The sequence below is a fragment of the Ixodes scapularis genome, unplaced genomic scaffold (assembly GCF_016920785.2).
Source record: "Ixodes scapularis isolate PalLabHiFi unplaced genomic scaffold, ASM1692078v2 PGA_scaffold6__148_contigs__length_123643588, whole genome shotgun sequence".
NCBI lineage: Eukaryota > Metazoa > Arthropoda > Arachnida > Ixodida > Ixodidae > Ixodes > Ixodes scapularis.
This window is the reverse complement of record NW_024609881.1, coordinates 50123522-50149735: the sequence shown is the minus strand read 5'-3', so window position 1 is coordinate 50149735 and position 26214 is coordinate 50123522. Positions and strand designations below refer to the sequence as shown.

At 46.0% G+C, this 26214-nt stretch overlaps 1 protein-coding gene across 1 annotated transcript; it reads left to right on the top strand.

The window, feature by feature from the left end:
• Window positions 1–1971: 1971 nt before the first annotated feature.
• On the top strand, window positions 1972–5388 carry LOC121838482 (uncharacterized protein K02A2.6-like). The gene is made up of 2 exons (XM_042294760.1): window positions 1972–2374; window positions 4217–5388. The coding sequence occupies exons 1-2, from the start codon at window positions 1972–1974 to the stop codon at window positions 5386–5388; spliced, it is 1575 nt and encodes a 524-aa protein (XP_042150694.1).
• Window positions 5389–26214: the final 20826 nt, after the last annotated feature.

The window sequence follows — 26214 nt, the reverse complement described above, 5'->3', positions numbered from 1 at the left end:
GCGACAACGTTAAAGACAGAGTACTAACACATCTGCCATTATGTTTCGCAATGTTCTCTGCCTCGATAATTTCTCTTGTGAGTTGGTTGTGGTGCTTGCCAAGCACAGCGCAGTTACTCAGCAGCACTGAGCAGTCACAGTCTCGACAGTGGATCTGACCCCTCGGAACCGGTCGGATCCTCGAGCCCGTATACGACCGCAGCGCCGTCGCGTACATCTGGGACCTTTCTAGGCTCGCCGCTCGTTGCCTGATCCCACTACACCTTTCTAGTATGCGCCGCCTTTTCCACCGCTTGGTGGCGGGTATGTCGACGGGTCATTTCTTGTTTCCGTACTTTAGAAACTGTATTTGTTTATTTACAGATCTAAAATACTGAGAAAAAAACACTTTTATAAATATTTGAAACGGTTCGCGCCACTTATATTTTGTATTTCGACTAAAAATAAGCTTTTCGCGGCTCTGACCAGTAGTAAGCCCAGGACCAAAGACTTCACATATCGCGCGCTTTCGGCACCGCTGGTCGCCCCCGTAGGTGGAGGAAGTTTCCACGTCGTCCGAATAAAACAGGATGCACTGATATTTAGTTACTCTCTCCGTGCCCGCTGGCTTGCCAGAACCCCAAGAAACGAGGAAACCGCAAAAAAAAAAAATGTAGACGGTTAAATATGATTGCAGGGCCGCTCTAAGGGTGAACAGAGTATAATAATAGAAGAGCGATGTTTGGGCGAGAGCGCGTGACCTCTGAGCTGGACTCGGGCCCCACGAGCGACCGATGGCGCTAGCCTTTCTACCGATCGTTCCGTTCCAGGCCTAATAAACCTCAAGTATACGGGCAGTAGTGATTCCATCTACGTGTATACAACCATGATAAAGTCAGCAAGCTTTTGCCAACAGAAAAAAAAAATTATTCCCCTTTGCGTTCACAAGAAAAATCGTGTTTCGGGATTTTCACCCACATGTGCAAGTTTCATGTTCTACTACCCAATATTCCCGACTCCAGTGAACTATATACCCAATTCGGAAGTCACGTGCCGATTGATAAAAGTCCAATCCACTGCACAAAGATGGAACAACCGACACCGCTGAACGGCTAGATTTAACTTCTGCTCCCGCTGCACGAGGACTTCTGAGTCGGAGCTCATTCGAAACGAAGAAGCTCGCACTTGTATCCGCCATTGTGCAGGGATTTTAGTTTCCAGCAGTGTAAGATATGCGCCTGCTAGGCGCGAATGCGAGCATACCTTCGCGTCAATGGAAGAAGACGACGAGTGACAAGGTTTGTGAGTGCTCGTGCTCGTGCAGTTCGGACCGCTGATCGAACCGCCAGTCCATCATGTACTGTCCCGAACCTGACCTGTATATATGTACATAGCTTCAGTGTAATTAAATGTACATAACAAATTTGGCGACGAGGAAATCGAAAAAAGCGGGCGAGACTCCGGCAACTCATCATGGTTGAAAGGACATCGCTGACATTTGAAGCTTTCCAGGCAGGTAAGCCGGAGACATGGCCATTATACCTTCAACGGCTGGAATTCCACTTTGAAGCCCATGGGATCGCTACACCCAAGATGAAGCGAGCCGTGTTCTGCAGCGTTTGCGGAGCCGAGACCTATGCAATACTGCATTCCCTCTGCGCGCCAACGACACCTTCAGAGACGGACTACGCTGACATCATTAAGAAGTTGGGAAATCACTTTGCACCAAAGCCCTCGGAGATCGTGGAACGCTTTAAGTTTCATAAGCGGGCACAGCACAGCGACGAACCCATGGCTGCGTTCATCGCGGACTTACGCCGTATTGCAGTTACCTGCAACTTTGGAGACGCCCTCGACAGCAGTTTGCGCGACCAGATTGTCTGTGGAGTTAAAGATGAGGCCTTGCAACGACGTCTGCTGAGCGAAGCCGAGCTTACGTTGGCTCAAGCGGAGAAGTTGGCAATAGCAGCGGAATGTGCGAAGAACAATGCCATGGAGATTAGGACTACGCCTAAGGACGTCAGCCAAATCCACAGCGTGGCTAAAGATGGACCTGGACCGTCACCGCCTGCACAACATCATGCGAAGCCTGAAACCAAGCAAGCGACTTCCGTGTGCTATCGATGCAACGGGGCACACTCTCCTCAGGATTGCCACTTCAAGAACGCCACATGCCTGTTCTGTGGCCGCAAAGGACATATTGTCAAAGCCTGTCTTCAAAAGAAGGCTAAGAAAAGTCCTCCAAGAGCAAGACGGGGGACGGCGCAAGCTGATCTTTTAGACGGCGATACCACCAAGATGTACGAGCTGTACAACCTCTCGTCCAACGAACCTGCTATCCTCGTAGACGTCGACATCGACGGACAGCCAACAGCGATGGAGGTTGACTCAGGATGCATGTTCTCTGTCATAAGCAGGAGAACAATGGCACGACTTCATATTCCAAATCAGAGGCTGAAACCATCTACGGTTGCGCTACGCACATATACGAAGGAGCCTGTTATCGTCCTAGGAAGAGTACTCGTGGAGGTTAAACACAAAGAAAGGTCGGCAACTCTGCCACTTCTGGTGGTCAAGGGAGAGTACGCAAGCCTTCTTGGACGAAACTGGTTCAAGCATCTAGGAATCGGCCTCACAGGTGTCCATCAACTCAGGAACACCCAGGAGGGTAGCGGATTCCTGGAGGAGTTCAAGGAAATCTTCGACGCTGGCCTGGGAAAGAGTCGGGGACCACCCATCCGTGTGGAGGTCGACAGATCTGCTGCACCTAAGTTCTGCAAGTCAAGGCAAGTTCCCTATGCGATGCGTCCGAAAGTGGAGCAAGAACTAGAAAAGTTGGTCCAGCAGGGAATCCTTGAACCTGTAAAACACTCAAATTGGGCTACACCGATAGTTCCAATCCTGAAAAAGAGTGGTGAATTGCGGATTTGCGGTGACTATAAAAGTACCGTAAACAAGGCAGTGAAGTGGGAATCTTACCCATTGCCCACGCCAGAGCAACTCCTGAGCAACTTAGCGGGTTGCCGTCGCTTTACACAGCTTGACCTTGCACAGGCCTACCAGCAGTTGACCGTCGATGATGAGTCGGCAAAGCTTTTCACCATCACGACGCACAAGGGACTTTTCAAGGTTAACCGTCTTCCATTTGGAGTATCCGTCGCCGTAGCGATCTTCCAGCGTTATATGGAGGAGTTACTTGCCGGAATTGAAGGAGTACTAATTTTTTTAGATGACATACTTATCGGCGGAGAATCCAAAGAACAGCACGATAGACGCCTGCGAGCTGTGCTGCAGCGATTCAAGGAAGACGGTTTACGCCTTAACAAGGCAAAATGTACGTTCAACACCATGCAAGTCGTGTTTTTGGGATTCAGGATTGACAAGGACGGGGTGCGACCAACTGAAGACAAGGTCAAGGCCATTCATGAAGCTCCAGAGCCCAAGAACAAACAGGAACTACAGTCATTCCTGGGCTTGCTTAACTTCTACCATCGTTTCCTCAAGGGAGCTGCTCACACCTTGGAGCCGTTGTACAGACTGCTGGATAAGGGGGCGAGCTGGACATGGACCGTTCTCGAAGCTGAGGCTTATCGCAAGGCGAAAGAACTGCTCAAATCAACGGCAGTTCTGGCTCACTACGATACCAGCAAGCCTTTATTATTGACCTGCGATGCTTCGCCTTACGGTCTTGGAGCTGTCTTGAGTCACGTGGCCGACTCTGGGCAAGAGTCACCAATAGCTTACGGGTCCAGAACCCTAAGCAAAGCTGAGCGAAATTACTCGCAAACTGATCGTGAGGCCCTGGCGATCATATATGGTGTCAAAAAGTTTCACCAGTACATCTATGGCCGCCCGGTGACCATAATCACCGATCATAAGCCTCTGCTAGGATTGCTGAGTCCGCACAAGGAAATTCCAGCTATGGTGTCACCAAGAGTTCTCAGGTGGAGTCTAATGCTAGCCGCATACCACTACGATCTGCAGTACCGTCCGGGAAGCAAGATAGGAAACGTTGATGCACTCAGTCGACTGCCTATACCTGCAACAGAGCTGGACGACATTCCAGTCGCAGACGTATGGATGCTAGAGACCGCTCCAGAACAGCCTTGGAACTCCGAAAAAATTGCAGCATCCACGAGAAAAGATTCCGTGCTTGCGCGAGTCCAGCGCTGGATCATGCATGGGTGGCCAGATGACAAGCAACACGAACAGTTCAAACCCTATACCACTAGGAAAGATGAACTATCAACTTATAAGGGATGCATCATTTGGGGAAGCCGGCTTGTTATTCCCAAAGTGGCACAATCCACTGTACTCGACATCTTACACACAGCCCATCCAGGCATTGTAAGGATGAAGGCACTAGCGAGGAGTACAGTCTGGTGGCCTGGCATCGACCATGACATTGAAGAAAAGGCTGCAAATTGCTCCACATGCCAAGAACACAGACCATCAATGCCACGGGCACCAGTGCATCCCTGGGAGACGACGCAACATCCCTGGTCACGTCTACACGTTGACTTTGCAGGACCTTTCAAGGGAAAGATCTTTCTGATCGTGGTCGATTCATTCTCGAAATGGCTCGATGTATGTATTATGAATTCTATGTCTTCCTCAGCCGTCGTACAGAAACTGAGGATGCTGTTTGCCGAACACGGAGTGCCAGATGTCATTGTCAGTGATAATGGCACAGCCTTCGTTTCGGCCGAATTCAAGGAATTTACAAGCCGCAACCAGATTCGACACGTGGCAGTGGCACCTTACCACCCTTCATCGAATGGCCAGGCCGAACGAATGGTGAGAGAAACCAAGGAGGCACTCACTCACATAAATTCAGGCGACGTAAACGTCGATTTGGCGCGATTTTTGTTCCGTCAACATACACTGCCACATTCCTCAACGGGCAGGAGTCCTGCGGAACTATTGATGAACCGACGCCTGAAAACAGCATTAGATCGCCTGCATCCAGATTCTCAGTTCCATTCATCATGGAAACAAGAGGACAAGTTTCTCCAGGAAGGGAAGAAGGCACGACTATTTACAGTAGGTGAAAACGTTTATGCAAGAAATTACTTGTCCGGTGCCAAGTGGACCCCTGGAGTAGTCACAGCCGTGACCGGTCCACTATCCTATAGGATTGAAACAGAAGATGGACGATCTTGGCGTCGCCATGTTGACCAGTTGCGCAGGAGGCCAGCGACAACTTCTGCAGGAAACTCGGAAGATAACTCTTCAGTTGACTTGAGTTTAACTGCTCTACCTGAAGCGGTCTCCGAAGAAGCGGACGTTAGGTCCGATGCCACACCAGCAGTCCAACCAGCTGGTTCTACAACAGTTTCCCCTAGCAACTCTTCGAGACCTCAAAGAGCAACGCGCCGCCCTACTTATCTTAACGACTATGTGCCTTAGTCTAGTAGGGAGGAGTGTAAGATATGCGCCTGCTAGGCGCGAATGCGAGCGTACCTTCGCGTCAATGGAAGAAGACGACGAGTGACAAGGTTTGTGAGTGCTCGTGCTCGTGCAGTTCGGACCGCTGATCGAACCGCCAGTCCATCATGTACTGTCCCGAACCTGACCTGTATATATGTACATAGCTTCAGTGTAATTAAGTGTACATAACAAGCAGAGGGTGCACTTTCGAAAGGGCTCTACAGGGGATGCCACTATCGGGCAAATATGGCGGTCTAAAACAGGTCGTGCCGTGCCATGTGCCAGTTCAACGGACGACGCTGGGTCATCAGCAAGCAAGCATTGCACTCAAAATGGCTTGCCCCGATTTTTATTCTCCACGTTTCGAACTTGCTGCGATGTGTCAACGTAAACGAGCTTCCAGAGGCTTAACTTCTCCGAGGAAGCGATGAAAGGACTGCTCTCCTTCCACGTTGCTGATGAAGGCTGGTAAATGCGAACCATCTTGTTCACGCGGTTACGTAGGTTGCGTTTAGAGCCAACCTGGGTTACCAGCTCATACTACGGTTACAACAGAGTCACCGGAAAAACTGTTCTATTGTGCAAAACCCCGACAACGTGTAATCACGAAAGCCATAAGAGGCGAGCAGAAATCGGGAAAGGACCTGTTCCGGCCAGTTCGGCGTTTCCCCGCTAGCTGCTGTTCGTTTTGCTGGAGCCGTGAATACTGTAAACGACAATTTATTTTTGGCCGGCTCACCATTCCCCGAATCGTTGCAAAGTCTAGGTGTCGGGAGTATTTCGCGTGCGCAAAACATTCGTGAGTTCAAGTGATGTGCTATGTATTTGTTATACCACGGCACGATAAATTCCCGTAATCAATATTTCGCGATATTTAGAAGTCTCAAATGCCGCGAAGATTTGGTCCTCTCGAATATCACGCTCTTACAGTATACGGCTAGACACGGAGGGAGAGAAGGAGGAGAGAGCGCTGCCTCTCTATTCAAGGTTCTAAGGCGTTCTAATACCCGTGCCACACGGGCAACTCGAATGCCATTTACAACGAATGACATTCGTGTGATCGACGAATCGGCTCGCGATCTGTCGCCCATGGAACGCTCCATGCTCGGAGTTTCGCGCGCTGATTAGCCAATCGTTCAAATGTAATTCGTTGTGAATGGCATTCGAGTTGCCCGTGTCGCACGGCTATAAGACCGAGTAGGAACACGAAGGCAGTTGTAGCTTCGCGTCTTGGCACTAACCATTCCAACGAGAGCTCGGTGCTCGGGCATCCACGCACCTCCGGCCTCCACCTTTCTCTCGCTTTGTATTCATATACTGAGTAAAATTTGAACCCAATATTGCTTCATTCTCTATTTTAGGCCAGCCTATGGCCAGAGTTCATGTAATAGAGGAAGTAAAGAAGCTTCGGCATGGAAACGTGCGTGTCGGCTCGTGAGCGGGCTATTGACATCGAGTGTCGTATAGACCCTTTTCTTGTTTACAAGCATGAACTTCCGCTTGCGTCCCAAGCGACTTCCGGTCGTACCGTCTTTGCAAGCCTGTTGAGCTTGCTTATGCCACCAGTGCCAGAAAGCATACATGCTACACGTACATCAAAGTTGGAGATTTAACGAGGGCCGTCGACTGGACAATCTAACGACTTGGAGGAGGCGAGTCGGCTTGCAAGAATATTCCAAAAAATTTTAACAAATCTCGCGCTCCCTCGTTCTTTTGGCATTCAACTAGAGAATTGGTTGTAAAACGTTTCATTGACATTTCAAGCAGCGGTGTTAGGATGGGCTTTGTTCATTCTTTTTATGAACCGGAAGTTCTCTGGGACGTCAAAGATTGGAACACTGATGGTGGCGTTTGCCATAAAAAGGGTCTATTTATTTGCGCGTACGCGTGCTTTTATTAATCTCTTTTCCATTCAGCGTAATCAAAAAACCCTAGCGATTACACGAACTAAGAGCGCGACCGCTTGGCGATACAAGGGGCGTGCGTAACGCTTCCATTTGTAACCACCTTCGTATACATTTGAACTACTTTTCCTCTTTTCCACATTTCCGCCGCCAGGTCGCGTCAGGTTTCGAAACCCAGATGGGTATACACGTTTGCAAGAAAGGCTCCTGTGCGCTCCCATTTTGAGCAATGCTGGCGCCGTGTAACGTTTCCACCATGCTGGGGTGCGCCAGGGGCACGTCATTGGGGTGCGCGATGACAGGATGGCGGCGTCTGGTGTTTCGCCAACGGCCAGCGTTCGAGACACACTTACTGTATCGGAACGCAGGAGAATCGTAGCGTCAAATATTGTAGGACTGGGAGCTTTTATAAAAACAAAATTGGGGTGTGTGCATGTTTATACACCTAAAAACTTAGTCTGCCTCGACGGGCAACTTGTCTCTCAACTGTAGATGAGCATTTTAGCCAGTGCGGTACAACCGCTAGCCTGGGGTCTCTAACATGACGGGTGGAACTAGCTGAACGATGAAGGAAGGAGAAACAGAAAAGACAACCGATCGCTGGACTACCAACTATTTTAATAAATTGTCCTCCTCTTCTACTAGTTCGTATGTGAATCCGTTTGCTTTTGTGTTTTCTCTTCTTTTCTTTATCCTGAATGGTGTTGCCTAAAACCCCTCTATCCTGGGAAAAGTGCCGCCATTCATTGTGGAAATGCTCGAGACACGTGCCTCGCGCCACTTCTGGGAAGAACATGGCGTCTGAAATCTAGCTCAGTCTGCGCTGTTCCGCCATGATCTTCTCGTGCATCAAGACACATTGCGCTACTTTTGAAACATAAAAAGCTTTTGTGTTGCCCCCCTTGTTTATTTTTTTTTTGTTTTTTTGTTTGTTTTTATTTACACTATGCAGGGGTGGCGCCCTGCAGAAAGAGCTTTTCTTGAGGTGAAGATTATAAAAATAGTACTTCTGGCACCATTTTAAGGAACAGCAAACACGTACTTGTGGATTTGAAAAGAGAAGCATTTGCATGGTCCACCGTGGAAAGACGACCCATCTCGGGTTTGCAGTCCAGTCAGCGCTAAAAAAACATTTGATAAAATTATTTATACGTCTTCAATTACGCATTTCTATAATAGCATATTACCTCTTGTTTTTCCCCAAATTCCAAACTGCACAGATTTGTTTTTTTGTTTTTTTTTTAATATGAGCCGATTAATTTCGAAAAGTTTTGTTGACGTTAAATTGGGAGTTGAAAAACAAGTCTTTCTTCTCATAAACCGAACCACAGAGTTCCCTCATTCCTAATTTAGCCTTTCTTGTAAAATCCCTTCCCATGAAATCCAACAATTCTCGTTTCCAAAGAAAACCTGACCTCCGTAGTCAAATAAAAATAATTGTTTTATTTTTTTAGACATTACGCGATTTGAATATTTCTCACGTAGAATGCCTAACATGCAGGCAGCTAGTAAATCCCTTTAAAACAATGTTTGGTTGTGAAAATCACACCTTTCTCAAACATCTCTTTGAAAACACTATTTAACTACCTGTATACTTCTTTGAAATCGAAAGCGCAGAAAAATTATTATTTTATTTTAAGTTTACAGTTTCTTATCGTACCGTGAAATCAAACTGCGGCGAACACTGCAGATTGACTACCTACATTTGTGCATTCGTGCAGATTCGAGATAAATCTGACGAATAAATGCAGGAAGCATTTTCCCCCTAGATTTACCCGTGATATTTTCCCGCCTAAACTTAGCCCGGATATTGTTTTTTCTCGCTAAACTTTGTCTGAAATATTTCCCACTCAATTTAAGGAAACATTTATTCGCTAAATGGAGGGCAGAAAGTTCTGCCTCTAAACATGGTAAAGCCATATGATCCTACACGAAACGCACCCGAAGATTAGCGGCGAAACCTGGCAAATGACGGCTGTCACCGTAAAATGCAAACCTTTTTTGTTGTCGTTGTTGTTTTGTCAACTTTTCTTTCAAATTTTACGGGAGTGCTTGTCCATGCCTTCTGCAACTAACCATCACAGAGATTTCCCGTAGCATACCTACAAAGATGACCAGCCGACAAAAAACCTCGAAACAAAAACAAACAAAATGGGGGCGTTTAAACATTTCGGTCCGGCTGCGGGTCCAACTCAAGACGACGGCCGAGCAGTATCGCCGACCCGAGGCACGAGCCAGGGCCCGTGGAAATGGGTCAGGCCGGCAGTGGAGCTCTCGCCGGGGGCCGCCGGTGTTTGCGCCGGACCCTAGAAGCGCAATTTCGGATGGGGTCAGGGACGCCAAGAAGGAGCAGGGCCCGGAGGTGCGCGACTCGGAGGTAGTTAATAAGCAACGGATAACTGGGCCACGCAATACGGGCAACGACGACGGGGGAATTGGACCCTGTTTAACCAACTCCCCACCGGATTTCTCCCGATACGGGCTCGGCCTCGAGAAACAGTCGGGGTCGTACGCGTACCTTCGGAAATGGGGGCGAGTCCCCACGCATCGTTCATTAGATTACATCTTTGGAATACGCTCCCCTTTCCGCAACCGCGGGGTATGACAAATTAATAAAAAAAAAAAGGTTGATATGTAAAACCGCAGATACGTTAGATTCGCCGAGAAAAACGTCCACAATTTCCACCGAACTATAAGCGTAAAGGTGACGTTACACTCTAAACAAAGTCCTTGCGTCTGCTTTCCCGCACAACACTCCGAGAGCCATTCACCGTAACTTACGGAGGCAGCTCAGCGAATTACGATGTCGAAACATATTTTCAGACCGAAAAACGCAGTCTGAGTTATGAAATTAAGCAATAGTAAACATCACGCTTAAATTGGTAAATTTCACAACTCGGACTGCGTTTTGTGGTCTCAACATATGTTTCGGCACCGTCATTCGCTGAGCTGTCGCGGTGATTGGCTCTCCGAGGGTTGTGCCGGAAAGTAGACGCGAGGGCTTTTTTCTTAAAGTACGCACTTTAGTATCTTTTAGACAGCAGGAACATCTCCCCAATGTGCGCCTGGCGCCTCCGCAAACAGGCGAGAAATTTAGCCAGTGCAGTACCGCCGTTAGACTGGGGTCTCTAACTCGCGCCACGCCGTATAGTGATTACACGACGGCACGCCGCGTTGTACGACTCTCGTCAACCTCGAAATGGGCACGGCTGGGGCATCCAGGCAAGGATCCCTCGGTTCGACAGCCCGAGAGTTCGCTCCAATAAGTGGACCTCCGAGCTGCCGTGAGTTGAAACGCTCGACCACCGATCGCTACCGGTAATAAGAAACAGCGATCTAGGCCACGCAATGAGGCGACGACGACGCGGGAATGGACCTTACATACCTCGGACTCCCGACCGCACGCCCTACTTGGTTTTTCTGCCGATACGAGCCCCCCGTCTCAGGTTCCGATGGAGCGCGCTTGACCATAGGCACTGATCCAGTCATGCTGTGAATGTATGCCGCGTGACGTGCGCGTCCCCGAGAGTTGCTGCGCGTCTCCCGCGGCTTTAGATTGGCTCCGACGGCTCGTAGCGTCCACAGCGGTCCATCGTAAGAAGGTGGAACGGAGTATATGAAAAGCATCGGAGTTGTACACCTACATCTTTGGACTGCGTTCTGCCGATAGGAGACCACGGCCTCGCGAAGTATGGCCTTCGGCTATGGATACAGATTATGTTTGCTTGTTTTTTTTTTGTTGTTTTTTTCGTTTTGTTTTTTTCGTCGATTTTCGGTGTTTAGGCCTGTTCACACATACAGCGCAGCGCCGCGAACCGGCGCTGATTCTGTGCCGAGTTGTCGGTTTAGCAGTGATGAACTGGCGCAGTGATGGTTGTAATAGTGATATTTATTTGGAACTCGGAGGGATTCTGGTGGTTGCGGAGAGACCGAAGGTCCATACCAGAGGCTTGCAGAACCAAAAATAAAGGCTTATAAAAGTAGCAAGGGTGACTTTGGGCTGATATAGTATACAAGATGCATGATGATGTTGAAATGGCGCTCGCGAGCGAGGGTGCGGCTTGGTCGAGCGGGCAAATACTTACTACCCTACATAAAAAAATTATATGAATCTATATAAGAACTGATATGAATATCCAAAAACTGATACGCTACATATTAAACTGATATGAAATATCCAAAAAACTGATATGCGATATATGAAACTGATATGAAATGCTCAAAAATTGATATGCGACATATGCCAACTGTTATAAAAATGCGTCCAATAAACATATCAGACAAAAATTCATACAATATTTTTCAGTAGGGTAGGGAGAATGCATCCTACTTTCCGACAACACAATTGCCTCGTAGTGGACAGGTTTTATTGCAGTTTGGATGGATGGATGACCAGCATACTTGGGGTTTTCCCCCATTGAATTGGGTGTGGTGGGAGGTGCCGCCTACTGCCATGAACGTTGCCGTTATAATCAGGCATTTGCCGGTGGAAGATCGCGCCGCACGCCGTTCGATTGAGGCAAGTGTTCACTCCATATGTGCCGTAGCTTCTTTAATAAACATTTGTAGAGCAATAAAGATGTTTAAGGGAAATTATATTATTTAAAGTGTCTTCATACAGAAGTGTTTTAATAAAAGAGCAAAGGTTTATGAGATCTCAAGAAATTTAGAAATTTGTGGACACAACAAACCTCTAAATGAAATGTAACCTAGGGTGCTTTATGCGCACCTGATGTAACTAGTAGATGCCGATGAGTTATGGAACATTAGAAGAGTTCTTTTTTTTTTTCAAAGTACAAGCATTTTTAGAAAAACTAGATAAGACGGAAATCAAATTCACCTGAAATAAGGTTACACAACTTAAATTTCAGCGTGTTTTGTATAATTTGTTCTCGTTTTATGCAATTCATGTTAATCAAAAGTCATTTGAGGCATCTGGTCAAACTGAGATGATTTCGACTACAGAATTTGTGGGGAAACGTGTGCCGCCCTCAGACCCAGTAGAAACACAAAAGCTCATATCTGATTTCTTTTTTCTTTTTTTTATTAATTTTAGCCCAACGCTTGTTTCTTTGTTTGTTTGTTTTAAGGATAAAAAGTTTTTTCTAAACATTTCCACTAAATAAATAAGAATAATACTTTTTTGTTTGTTTTGCTGATAATAAAAATATGTGTTTTAAAAGGGCCCTCCGGAGCGTTCTGCGACGGTCTATTTATGGCAGTAACTCAATCTACAGGCCCTAAGGATCCTAAATATCATAAAATTACGGTCATGCGCGGCGGATTTCCCTATTAAAATTGCTATCAAAGTCCCCGGCACACCCCCCTTTCTGAAATGACCCCGGAAAACAGGAGGGGCATCTCTTTACGCGTCAGCCAATAGCAAGCGAAGGATTCCGGCGTCACTGCGCGTCACCAACGCTGCCGACCGCCGACCCGCGGGGGAATCTCTCCGTACTTTGTGCTCGGCAGTCGTCGTTCGTCGCACCGCAGCGTCGCGCTGCTACTGCAATACGCAGTCGCATTGCACAGATGACAAGGAAAAGTTCGACTCGTTGACGTGGAAGGATCGCAAAGCTGGCTTCGGAGTCGGGATCCACGGGAAGAAGGAACACGTGTCCCGCAAACGCACGCCTGCACACGCCCCGGGAAGCAGACGAGCCGACGCGCCGACGCATCACCCCTAGCAACAAGCTTGCGGGGAGAAAACATAGTTCGCTGGTTTTGGAGCGACAATTGCGGACTATGTTTTCCGCACCACAATCAGTTTACGTTTTTCTCAAACTCTAACTTACAACGAGCTTAAAAAGTGTTGCAATGTTGCAATAATAACGTTCGCATTCGCCGCGAGATGCAGCATTTCCATTGGTCAAGTTTTAGCAATGGGCAGGGAATGGGGGATTGTCTTCCGAGAAAAAATAGTCCCGATATATTTCTTCTACCATCTGCTTAATAAACGGATTTGTAATCTAAAACTTTGTACACATATGAACTTGCATTTACTACGCAATATAACAACATAAACAGACGATCGCCGAAAGCTCCGGAGGGCCCCTTTAAGAATGTGCAAGTATTTTTTGAAAATGTTAAGTTTCCGAAATTTCCGCGACACACTCGAGTCCAATTTCAAATACAATTTGTATGCAATCGCATTATCTCTCCAAACGCGAAGGAACTTCAGAATTTTGCATATTAAATATATTGGAAGCCCCCAGTTCACACACCTCTAAACAGTAATTTTTTGAATGCATGGCATAGGAGCCTAAAATTTGCAACAACATTTAATTAACATAAACAACAATTAATGACACTCCCCTTGCTGTTCCTCCGAAAATCTGACGAGCTTCCGTTTCGCTTTCACCAAGACTGCAACTTCCTATGGTCCTTATAAAAGAAGCGCGTTTCTGATTCACCGTTTTTCGGCAGGCAATCAATCTCTCTTTAGACGCCATTCCTTGGAACGCCGTTTTGTGCATTTCTTGTACAACTACACCCCCCCCCCCCTCCCCCCTTTTCCTTTGTTGAAGCGCCGCAAGCCTCATATCGCAAAGATTTCATGACACCACTAATGTTCCCACTATATTTCTTTTTGTTTTCTACGAACTGCTGAAACGACAAACATATTTCGCCGTCATATCCGAAGTTGTTTTTTGCACTGCTTGCACTTTTCTTTTCTGCACGACCAACATTGCGAGCCATTCGGTTTCAGCTCCACTGCGAGACATCATGTGGTATCTAAACGTTGATGGTGCCACGAAATCCTCCTACCATCCCTTTTATGGGCATAAGTCTTAAAATGTAGTCTGGTCTTGGCGCGTGGGTGTTCGCGAGAATGGCAACTTTGCAGGGGCAAATACTAAAATATTGCCGACAAACTAAACGACTTTTTATAAATAGTGAAATATTCGTTTTTGTGTGTGCTATCGAATGAATTTTCCGCTATCACGATCCTCGGGAATATACGCTTACTTTGCTTCAACGTGGTGGGCAGAATTTAAAAAAAAAAAAGGTTATAAACGTTGTTAGTATCCGGAATTTAAATATATCAGGACGAGGAAAATAAAGTATATCACTTCCTGATTTGATATTATTTTTGAATATTAGTATAATATTACAATTCATAATTATTCCTCGGAATATTGCGATTTAGGCAGCTGTTCGGCTTAAACGATATTTATACCGAGGTTAGCTGAAACTATTTCAGAGAGGGGTAAAGAGCAAAATATCAGAGAATGTGGGGGATGTACCGCCTGTAAGATCGTTTATTGAGGCGTACCTTCAATGTCAAAAGTCAAAGTTGAATCTAATAAGTGTCGACGTCCGTTCTGACAGACAAGACGGTCTGGCAGAGCTCGAATGCCGTCGGTAGTCATACCAAGTCTGCTTTTTACGCGCCCCCGGCCGTCGAGGTTTCGCCACGCCCGCAAACTCTACAAAAGTCGGGGAAATCTTAGACAATTACGGCTCTGATGTTTTCGGTAGCTATATATAAACCCAGAGAAGTAATCCCCAAGCCGGTTTTATCAAGACCGCTGAAAACAAAAAGCTGCAAAATAAAAATGTCAAAAAAAAAAAAAAAAAATCCCGAATTTATTTATTTATTTTTTTTTTTATCTGCAGCTTTAATTTGTGTTTACTTGAATACTACTCGCACTTAAAAGGAAGCTCAAGAGGTTCTTGAGGGAAAAAAATATAAGTTAAGAGCAAACTCTGGCAATTTTCTTTTTTTTTTTATTTTGAATATTACAAGCATTTGAACCCCACGTATCGATAGACGCCAGAAAAAACGAAAAACCAACCGCATGATCTGACGTCATACCCAGAAGTTTCAGCTGTCGTGCGCGTGGCGCTTTCCGAAACAACGGGCGCAGCACTCTTCACTGATCGGGTAAAGCATACGGAAAAGGCGGAAATGTTCAGATCTCTGTATACTACGTCAGGATTCCCTCCACCCTCCGAACCCGACGGGAAGAGAGGGGAAATATTTTGGAAGAGCTGATGCGGCTACTTGGCGCATCAAGAAGAAGGGTAATTTCGATGTTCCTAATCCTGTAGGCCAATGCTCACGTAATATATACATTCATTAAAAAAAAGCATTGCAAAGTTGTGGGAATCCTGAATATCATTATTTATAGACAAATTCTTCACAAAACAATTAAAAATCTAACTTATAATGCCCTTTTTTAATCATAAATCTGTTGCGCTCATCTATTTTGGGGGAAGATCACAAGGGGTAACTGAGGTAAGTAACGACTACTACAGAAAAAAATCTCTCAGAATAATTTAAAAAGTTAATCGTGATCATCACTCTCTTCCTCTTTTCGAAAAGCAGAATTGTTGATATATCAAATATGTATTCTTAAAGACTAATTCGCAAGTTTCAGCAGTGCGGAAGAGAAAATTTTATAATTAATTTAGATGTTGCTCAGCTCGAAAAAAAAAATTAATCTCTGTACCCATCGCGCTATCGGGCCCGTGATGTATTCCCACCGTTAGAACAAACTTTGGTACCCAAAAATATCGTCAGAAATTACCCGCTTTATTAAACACTTCGTGTTTTTTTTTTTTTGTAATATTGAAGTATACTTGGTAAATAGTAATTCCATCGAGTAAATATTGCGATAGCATAATTTATTTTTTGTAATATAAAATTATACGAGGTATATTCTGTATGCATTTCTTATATGCGTGTACGTATGTATATATATTTTCTTCTTCCCACTGTCCCACGGCAACCTCGTAATGTGGGTGCTGTAATTCGTCAAGCTGCAATTCTGCAACTCTTTTTCCAGCACCCTTGTCACAAATGTAATGTCCGTGACAAAACAACCCGATTTCATTTGATTTGATGTGTAATGAAGACGATTTAAATGCGTTTTCTTCTTTAAAAACAAAATAAGGGACCGCTTTGATTTTCTTTTAACGTTCCACGAAAGCAAACTCAGGCTGCTCATTTCTTCCGGAACCACGTGTCTCGTTTTCTTCTCTTATAGACCGTTTTATCGTGGGTAGCGCCATTTTCAGAGCGAGAGAGAAAAGGGGAAAGGGCTACCGGCGCTTTCCCCCTTTCTGATTGTGTAGAAAGAGTAAAAGTCCCGGATGAGAGGATTGGCCGGTGTTGGGTGTCTGCTGTGCCCCAACTTCTTTCGCGCTTTCTTTTCTGTTTTAGACTCGCAAACTTAATTACAGCCACGGGCTTCGATGGCAACAGTCCCCCGGTCATCGGGACACCATTGCTCGGTCATAGCGTGCACGAATAACGACAGAAAGCGTCGAATACCGCCCAAGGACCTCGTAGCTTGCATGGAATTCGGCAAGGCACATGCGGCTGCAATGTTTTGAAGCTCCACCGCTTTCCGTGTGACTGGAAATGATGATCCATTCATAAATTTTTGCTTGCAATAGGCCCATTTCAACTCAGCCGTTTTTAGTAATGAACAAGCGATACACGAAACGGGAACCTCAGTTAACTTTTGTTAACACCCGGAGCTGCTACATATCGTTTTGCTGCGCTGCTTTGATCTTGCGTGTCCGTGTTCTCATATTTCATTCTGGATGAACGACGAAGACGTTCTAGATGTGCTTATATCGAACCGCAGAAAGCGCCAAAGCAGCCACGAATTATTTTACTATTTGGTGCAATATTTTGAATACTAACCTCCAATTTCTATCACTGACACGTTCGCTGCCGCTGTTCCCCCGGTTGCCGCACTGGCGGATGCCATGACTCGAACAAAGAAACGTACACACTGGGCTCGAAGACGCAGATCGCAACACACGAGTCGTACCCTGGAGCGACTATCCAGCGCTTCAAAGTGCCCAATCAACAGAAACAACCCAAAAAAACCACCAGCGGCACTCCAAAGGAGCGCTTTTGCCGGCTCTCTGGTATCGCACAGGGGGTCGCTATTCAGGAAAACCGATAGAACTACCTTTTCAACAATTTCTAGCCTCACCCGGCGGCGGAAATAAGCCTTCAACTAAGTGTTGTAAATGATGAAATCGAGTCAGTCACCACTGAAAATGATCAATATTAAGATAAATTCAGTTACAAAATTTTACAAGCTGAAACAGCAATTATCACGAGAAAACTGGCACGCACCTTGCGAGCGTACCCCATGTTCATCGGCGGTACAGCGTTCGGTGCGCGCTCCATTCACAAGCTGTTCCGAGCACAGTCGAGAAGATGGTGTTGAGGAAATGTCTTTTCGGTTTACGAACGCAACCCACTGCCGCCAAGACGGGGGTCATGTGGAAAGCGATGGAGCTTAAGACATTGCAGCCGCTCTCGCCTTGCCGGATTCATTGCAAGCTACATAGGTCCTCGGACAGTATTCGACGCTTTCTGTCGTTATTCGTGCACCTATGACCGAGCAATGGTGTCCCGATGACCGGGGAACTGTTGCCATCGAAGCCCGTTACTCTAATTAAGTTTTCGAGTTCAAAACAGAAAAGAAAGCGCGAACGAAGTTGGGGCACAGCAGACACCCAACACCGGCCAAGCCTCTCATCCGGGACTTTCACTCGTTCTACACAATCAGAAAGGGGGAAAGTGCCGGTAGCCCTTTCCCCTTTTCTCTCTCGCCCTCTTTCAGTAAAACGGTCTATAGGTACCTGAAAGATTTCAGCGTATTCCGGTCACACGCATGTACCCAGGAGATTGTTGTATCGCATCTTCTGTTCCTGTTTGTCTTCAACGTAAGCCCGGATAAACGCAATTTTTTTTTCTATGAACACCTAAAACTGACACCAAAAAAAGAAAAAAAATTCTAATAAGAAACATTCAACGACAAAAAAAAAATTTTTAAAAACGAACACACGCAGCCTTACATACAATAAATATGGAAAGCAACCACCTCGACGTAGATTATGCGCGAAAAAAAGTGGGTGAGAGGAGGATACGAGAGCAGACGGTCAGAACGCCGGGCTCTGATTGGATGGATTAGTGGGTAGAGCTGAAGCTAGCCGCCCTCATTTTCACTGCAATCGTCGAACGTGTTCGAATTCGGGCACCAAAATCCGGACGCTGGCGATCAGCGTTCTAACGCGTTCGACGATTGCAGTGGAGACAATGGCAGGTGGGCTTAGGTCTACCCAAACACCGCACGGACAGGTTGCCTTGACGGCGCCGAGCAGCGAGCCGCTGAGGGCGAAAACTGGTTTTGGTCGTCAAGCGGCGGCCAGCGGCGCGCGGCAAGTTTCCGCGACGCTAGTGTGCTCGGTCCAACGAGGTAGAAGGGCTTAGAGCGATAAATTGATATCCCGTTTACCAGACAGAAGTGACCCCCAGTTGACTGCCGCCGCGTTGTACAATTTTGACCACTAGGCACGTCACCGTACCAAACCCTCAGGCTTTTACGCAAAACTGACCCAAGATTTGTATTGCGATCGTTATAAAAAAACATGATAAACTATTTTTCAATACTGCTATCCTCGGAGATCAGTGTCTAGCTAGATAAAAACACAATACACAGCACCGTGGCTGACGGCACCTCCCGGAGGCATTGCGAAGCTGCCCGAGTTTTTGTCGTAAAAGCACATTTTGGACTTAAAACAACCCAAACATAACTTATCTCGTCGGTAATGCTATAGAAGATCAATAAGCAAATATTTGTGTGCGGTATTTCGTTAAAATCTAAACGGTAAAACTATAAGATCACGTGTCAAACTGGCATTTTCAGCTGCCAGTTTATCGCTCTAAGGCCCTCCACCTCGTTTGCTCGGTCTCGTAAAGTTATATTATACCCTAGAGGTTCAACTGGCACTAGTGTCTATGCGACTTCCGGGAGGTAAATTGAAGCAGAAAGAAACCAGTCTACTTTTGTGGTGCTCCTGTGCATTCCTAAGGGAAAACGTGCGTTCATTTTGTCTCTTCGCCGGAAAATAACATAGAAAACTTTTATTATTTAGGTGATACCGAATTGTATGTACATTTATTAACACTGTGAATGTGTACTTGCTTTAGTTAGCGCATTTTTCCTCATCAGAGAACGACGTTTATCTTCGTTATATTTCAAGCCCAAACCTTTGTTCCACAACAGGTGTGCAAAAACAAGCGACAATTCTAAGCAAAATAACAATTGAAATGGATATGGAGCGTGTTCAAAGCTTACAAGCATTCCGGTAACGTTTATATGTTGCTAGTATGCCACTATTGTCCCTATATTAAAATGACCCTGTCTTGCCTCTTTACTAGAGACTCAAACGTTCAAAACCCAAAGAAGAAGGTACATGGGCTATGAAAGGTGTCTCTTTTTATTATTTACTCCGCCGGGCAGCCCTTATCGGGCACTTGGAATCAAAGATTTCGAGCGTGCGCGTGAAGTTTTGAACGTAAAACAAGCATCTTCGCACAAAGCAGAAAGAATAAAGCAGAACTTACACATTGAAAACCGGACTTTATTACGTGACCTTCAATTTCTTTTGATCGTACATGCACAATGAGTTACTAATCCAGTGTTACTATGAAGTTTTTGCCGACTTAGTTTTCCATATGTCCTTCGTTCGTTTTACGCGCATATGGCAACCATGCTGAAAAGTGCCGGCGTCGTGTTCGCGCTAAAAGTTCTGAGAGTGCACATAAAAACATGTACGAAGCCGTTTTCCCACCGTTTTTAATTCAGTTAATTCGAAAGAAAAACGCTGTAACTCACCAATTGTTATACTTAGTGCCAGTTGAACATTCATGTTAAGCTAACGCTATAAATAGCAATGAACCAACTAGCTCAGGTTCAAGCCGTGACCAATTATTTCGTCTGCCTGACTAAGAAATGTTCCAGGCTGTCTTGTGAGTACTAATTATTCGGGACATTTGCTCGCATAATAAAGCGCAAGAAGAAAAGGAACTCACTTTTTCTCATAGGAGCGCATTACCGGAAGTCAGTTTTCCATTGGTTGCTGTCTGCTTCAATCTGCCGCAGCACATTAGCGCCACTTTAACCTCTAGCATACATTATAATAACTCTATGCTACAGTATCAAGGGTAAAGTGGAAGCTCCTCCCACCTCTTTCCAAAGCGAACGCTGGAGAGGAGGTCGCCTCCTCTCCAGCGTTATCGTGAAGCGCCGATGCGCAGTTTTTGAAACTAACGTTGCACGTGTTTTTATAGTCTTCTCCCTAGAGGTGCAGTCCACGAGCGGAAGTAGTGCCTTAGAAAATATTAATTTTGTGGTTACATCTTGTATATTTGATGTGAGTGCCTTACTTCATTGGTTTGTGCTTATAGAAAGAGAACTGCCTCTCAAACCAGTAAATGTGGCACTTGGCTAGGCATGCCTTTCATGCAAGTAAATTAGCATGGTTATGCTGTGGTGGGAATTCATATGTGCCCCCTGTCCACGGCGAGTCACTGGTTTGTTCAGGGGCTCCGGAAGCCTATCTGATGTGTGGGGGCGACGTCTGAGGGCTCATGTCGCCTTGTCTAGTTCACCTCTCTCTCTTTTTATATATATATATATATATATATATATATAAAGAGAGAGAGGTGAACGGGCATGGGTGGCAGGGGGCGAAGGCGTGGGTATAACTGAGAAGAATCCTAGCCACCAGGCGGGGATAAGAGCAACAACGGACGGTTTATTCTTCAACGTTTCGGGCGGAGTCCGGCCATTGTCAGGCAGAACTTTTACAGAAAAAAGAATTGTTTGCTGTGTATGTTCATACAGCCTTAATGGAGATCCGCTTCAACGGGTAATCGGTCTCTTAGCTGTAGATGAGAAATTTAGCCAGTGCAATACAACCGCTAACCTGGGATTCGAACGCAGAAGGTTCAGCGCAAGCTTGCGCTCCGCACTCCGAGCTGAGACGCGTTAGCCCACTCGGCCACTTCCTCCCCAACTTTTACAGATTAACGCGGGTGGTATTTATACAACACTACGGTAGAGTTCAAGTTTCAAAAACGGCGCGATGGCGGTTGGAGTTTCCTTAGAAGCGTAGGGAGAGTTCCGGATGGGCAAACGTTTATACAGGAGACGACCTATTCGTCACATGTCCATTCGTCATAGGGCAACTGGTAACAGGCCCGTTCGTCACAGCGGAACATTCATCATAAGGCGATTCGCCACCCGGACTACCTTTCACACGATAGTTACAAGATAGTTTTTTTGTCCGAACCGTTCGGACCGAACGAATTAGTTTATGACGAAGGGTAATATCTTGAATAAATGTTTTATGAAGAATACACAAACGAGAGCTTTTTCAGCAGTGAATTAGTAATGGCCGACGTAAAGTATTTTTCATGGCGGTAACGCTGGCACTGCGATGATAGTTCGTCAATATAAAACGAGCTGAGCGGTTTTTAATGGATTTAATAAGACCAATCAGTGACGAGTGAGCGGAGTCCCATGTAGCAGCAGTATAGTCTAGTTTTGGACGGTTGTACATGGTCAAGTTAAAGACTTTATCTTTGCAAACTCCGCAGAATAGAGGAGGGAGTCGCGCTAAGATCACTTCCACGCCCTCCGGCCCTTCCTAGCAAAAAAAGAAGGAAAAAAAGCTTCTCTTTCTTTGGATTACGGGGGGGGGGGGGGGGGGGGGATTACGTGTCAGCACATCCATCGAGCCAGTACATCCATCGAGCCATTATATCCATCAATGGATGTAATGGCTCGGTGGATGTACGGGCTCGATGGATGTATTGACATGCGTATGGATGTAGCTGCTCGATGGATGTAGTTGCTCGTTGGATGTAGTTGCTCGATGGATGAAGTGGCTCGGTGGATGTAATTGCTCGCCGTTCCTGTTATCATGCCTAGCGTGCCATTACATCCATCGTGCTAGTACATCCATAGAAGCCAAGATGGCCGCCGTGGGGCCGCAATTATATTTAAGCTGATTACTTTGTCTCCGGTATTCATATTCTCATTGGTTCGGAGCCTCAGCAAACAAGGGGTAAGCCACAGAACATCAGTGAATCACAACTGAACTCAACGGGGCATTCAAACTTTTTTTTTTCTTGTCGAAAAGCGAAATAAAAAGTAAGATTATGTGTACCGTTCTAATCCCCTATTAAAGTAGTTTACTGTAGAAAATTTAATTTTCGCGATGACCTAATATTCGCGAGGACCTGAATTTCACGATTTGATCAAATTTGCGAAAAATTGGTCACGCGAATATGTCACCCCATGAATACGAATACATTGCGTATATCTCCCTTTCACGAAATGTTCTGCCCGCGAAATTTCCGAAACCGGCACTTCGCGAAATGTCGAGCCCGCCAAATTAAACTTGTTTCTATTGAGTTAATTATGAGAGTTAAAGAGCAGTAACTAATGTTTCATACATGTGGAAACAACAAACAAGGAAAATAACGCCTTGTCATTGGGATCGGCTCCCAACGGCGGAAGTGGTGGCGCATGCGCAAAGCGGGCATACGACGGCCACGTCGGGCCCAAACACTTTCGAGACGGGTTCGCGGACTGTTTTCATATGGCATGACACCCATACTCCCTCTTGATAATTTGAAGTTCGAGCTCCGTTAAATCCGGTAAATTCATCAGGACTGGGGGAGGCTCGTGCGGCTTCGGTGAGGCCGAGGGCCGCACAAGGTGCATGACGCACAATGGGTAATTTTACTTGCTTTTGTGCATTATTCATTTTTTTCGGCGTATAACTCCTGAAATAATGTGAACTATTGAAAAATATATGGCTCGTTTGCTGCTGCGTTCACTGAGGTCGGGCTCGGGGCAAGATGATAGGCATGCTAAGCGAATTCGTTATTTGATCTTTTGCCTTGCAGGCACTTTATGGTGAAATTGCGTCACGCGAACAATGTTTACAAATGTACAGATAGCAGAAAAACCTTCTAGGCTTGAGTATGGAAAGCTCTGAACATATTCAGGATTGCCAAATTCGCTGGGTTAAGGCTACACCGCTCCCCACATCAGTATATCTCGTGTTGGCCCGTTATTATGATGATGCGTTTTGCCACCTCTCGTGACGATGCGACTACTTGCAACCAGGTACTACCGTGAGACAAGACCGATTTTTTAGCCTCTTGCGACGGCGGAGGACCGGATGCGCTGCCGCAGAGCAGGTCTTACGCCGTCTTTTCTCTCTCGGTCGTACTCGGTTGCAAGTGTCTGAACAGCGCTTAAAAGAGTCGGTTCAGACATGTGCGTTTGACTGCGTTACGAATGGTAACAACCAATGGCGATCCTCACGACGAGCCAATGGGGAGTCGACGCAGTCAAAGCAAATGTCTCAACCATCCTTAAGAGAATTACACTAACCCTTTCGCAATTGCTGCTCGCACCGGCACAAGCGGTCGCAAAGAGTCGTTCATAAGCAAACGCAAATGTCTGAAGTAGCTTTCAAGAAAGAAAGAAACGAAATGTGTAGCGGAGAAAATTTGCGCAATTGATGCATGCAACGGCACGTTTTTGGATGAAGCTGCTTGATGGATATGATAACACGATGGATGTAATGACACGCTTTGGATGAAGTTGCTCGATGGATGTGATGGCGCAGTGGATGTAATGGCACGATGGATCCAATGGCACGTTGGATTTGGTTACACGCTGGATGAACTGGCCCGAAATGGATCTACTGACACTATGGATGTACTGGCACTATGGATGTACTGGCACGATGGATGTAACGGTGTTAACACATCCATCGAGCCAGTACATCCACCGAACCATTACATCCATCGATGGATGTAATGGCGCAGTGGATATACTAGCTCGTTGGATGTGTTGACATGCGTATGGATGTAGCTGCTCGATGGACGTAGTTGCTCGATGAATGTAATTGCTCATCCTATGTTGCGACGCCTAGCGTACCATTAGATCCATCGTGCTAGCGCATCTAGAAGCCAAGATGGCCACCATCGGGCTTCTTGCGTTATTCGCATTCTTATGCGGAGAGCAAGCTCGTTTGCTTCTTGCGCAGGGGCGGCGGTGACGTCATAAAGACGCCGAGCTCTGAATGGAGCTCCGATTGAACGATAGTGGTTAGAGCTCAAGGCAGTTTGCTTTGAGGTCTATCCATTATCCTTCATTCAAAGTCAATCAAAGCTCGGCGTCTTTATGACGTCACCGCGACCCGTGCGCAAGAAGCAAACGAGCTTGCTCTCCGCGTTGGTGCGGGAGCCACAGGGATATAACAAACGGTAAACCCCAGAACGTTAGTATTTCGCAATTAAATTCTATAAGACATTCATATTTTTTTTCCAAAGCAAAATAAAATGTGTGATTGTGTGTATCGTCCTAATTATATAATGAAGCTTATATTTATTTATATTTGAGGCTGAGAAAAGCAGAAACTAAGGTGTGATCACTGTGGAAACAACGAACGAGCCGACGATGCGTGTTCGACTTTGGAGACGCCGAGGGCCGCAGGAAGTGCATGACGCACAGAGGGTCCTTTTACTCGCTTTAGTACATTCAATTTAGCGTATAACTCTTCAAAATATATTGTGAACTATTATACAGCATAGTTAAACAAAAGAAATAAACCTGCGTGATTGATGGATGTAAGGGCACGTTTTTGAAAGAAGCTGCTCGTTAATTGGATGTGATGACAAGATGGATGTGATGACACGATGGATGTAACGGCACGATGGATGTAATGACACGCTTTTGGATGAATCGGCTCGATGGATGCGATGGTGCGGTGGATGTAATGGCACGATGAATGTAACGGCATGATGGATGTAATGGCACGTTGGATGAACTGGCCAAAAATGGATGTAATGGCACGATGGATGTGCTGGCACTATGGATGTACGCACACGATGGATGTGATGGCACGAAATTGGACGTATTGGCTCGATGGATGTAATGGCACGATGGATGTGTTGGCCCCAAGCCACACTTTTGACACACTTTTGGCCAGTTCATCCAACGTGCCATTACATCCATCATGCCGTTACATCCCTCGTGTCATTATGTCCACCGCGCCATCACATCCATCGAGCAACGTCGTCCAAAAGCGTGTCATTATATCCATCGTGCCGTTACATCCATCGTCTCATCAAATTCATCGAGAAGCTTCGTCCAAAAACGTGCCATTCCATCCACCAATCACGCAGGCTTATTTCTTCGTTTAACTATGCTGTATAATAGTTCAGATTATTTCGAAGAGTTATACGCTACATTGAATGTACAAAAGCGAGTAAAAGGACCCTTTGTGCGTCGTGCACTTTCTGCGGCCCTCCGCGTCTCCAAAGTCAAGCGCGCAGCGTCGGCTCGTTGTTTGTTGTTTCCAGAGTGATCAAATTTTGGTTACTGATTTTTTCTCCTTCAAGATTAACTAAATATAAATTTTAGTGTAGAATTAGGACGGTACAGAGATTCACACCTTTTATTTCGCTTTGAGAAACAAAAATCTGAATGTGTTATAGAATTTAATTGTGATATACTAACGTTCTGGGGCTTGCCGTTTGTTCCCCGTAGGCCCCAAACCAGTGCGAAGATCAAGTCGTCTGCTTTTTGCGCAGAGGTTGTGGTGACGTCAGAAAGACGTCGAGCTCTGATTGGCTCTGAATGAAGGATAGTGTGTAGACATCAACGCAAGCTGCCTTGAGGTCTACCCACTATCCTTCAATCAGAACCAGTCAGAGCTCGGCATTCTGACGTCACCACAACCCCTGAAAAAGAAGCAGGCGAATTTGCTCTCCACATAAGAATGTGAATAACCCAAGAAGCCCAATGGCGGCCATCTTGGATTCTATGGATGCGTTAGCACGATGGATGTAATGGCACGCTAAGAGTCGGGACAGGAAGGTTGAGCAATTACGTCCATTGAGCAACTATATACATCGAACGAGCAACTACATCCATCGAGCAGTTACATCTATACACATGTCAACACATCCAAAGAGCTAGTATATCCACCGTGCCATTAGATCCATCGATGGATGTAATGGCTCGGTGGTTGTGCTGGCTCGATGGATGTGTTA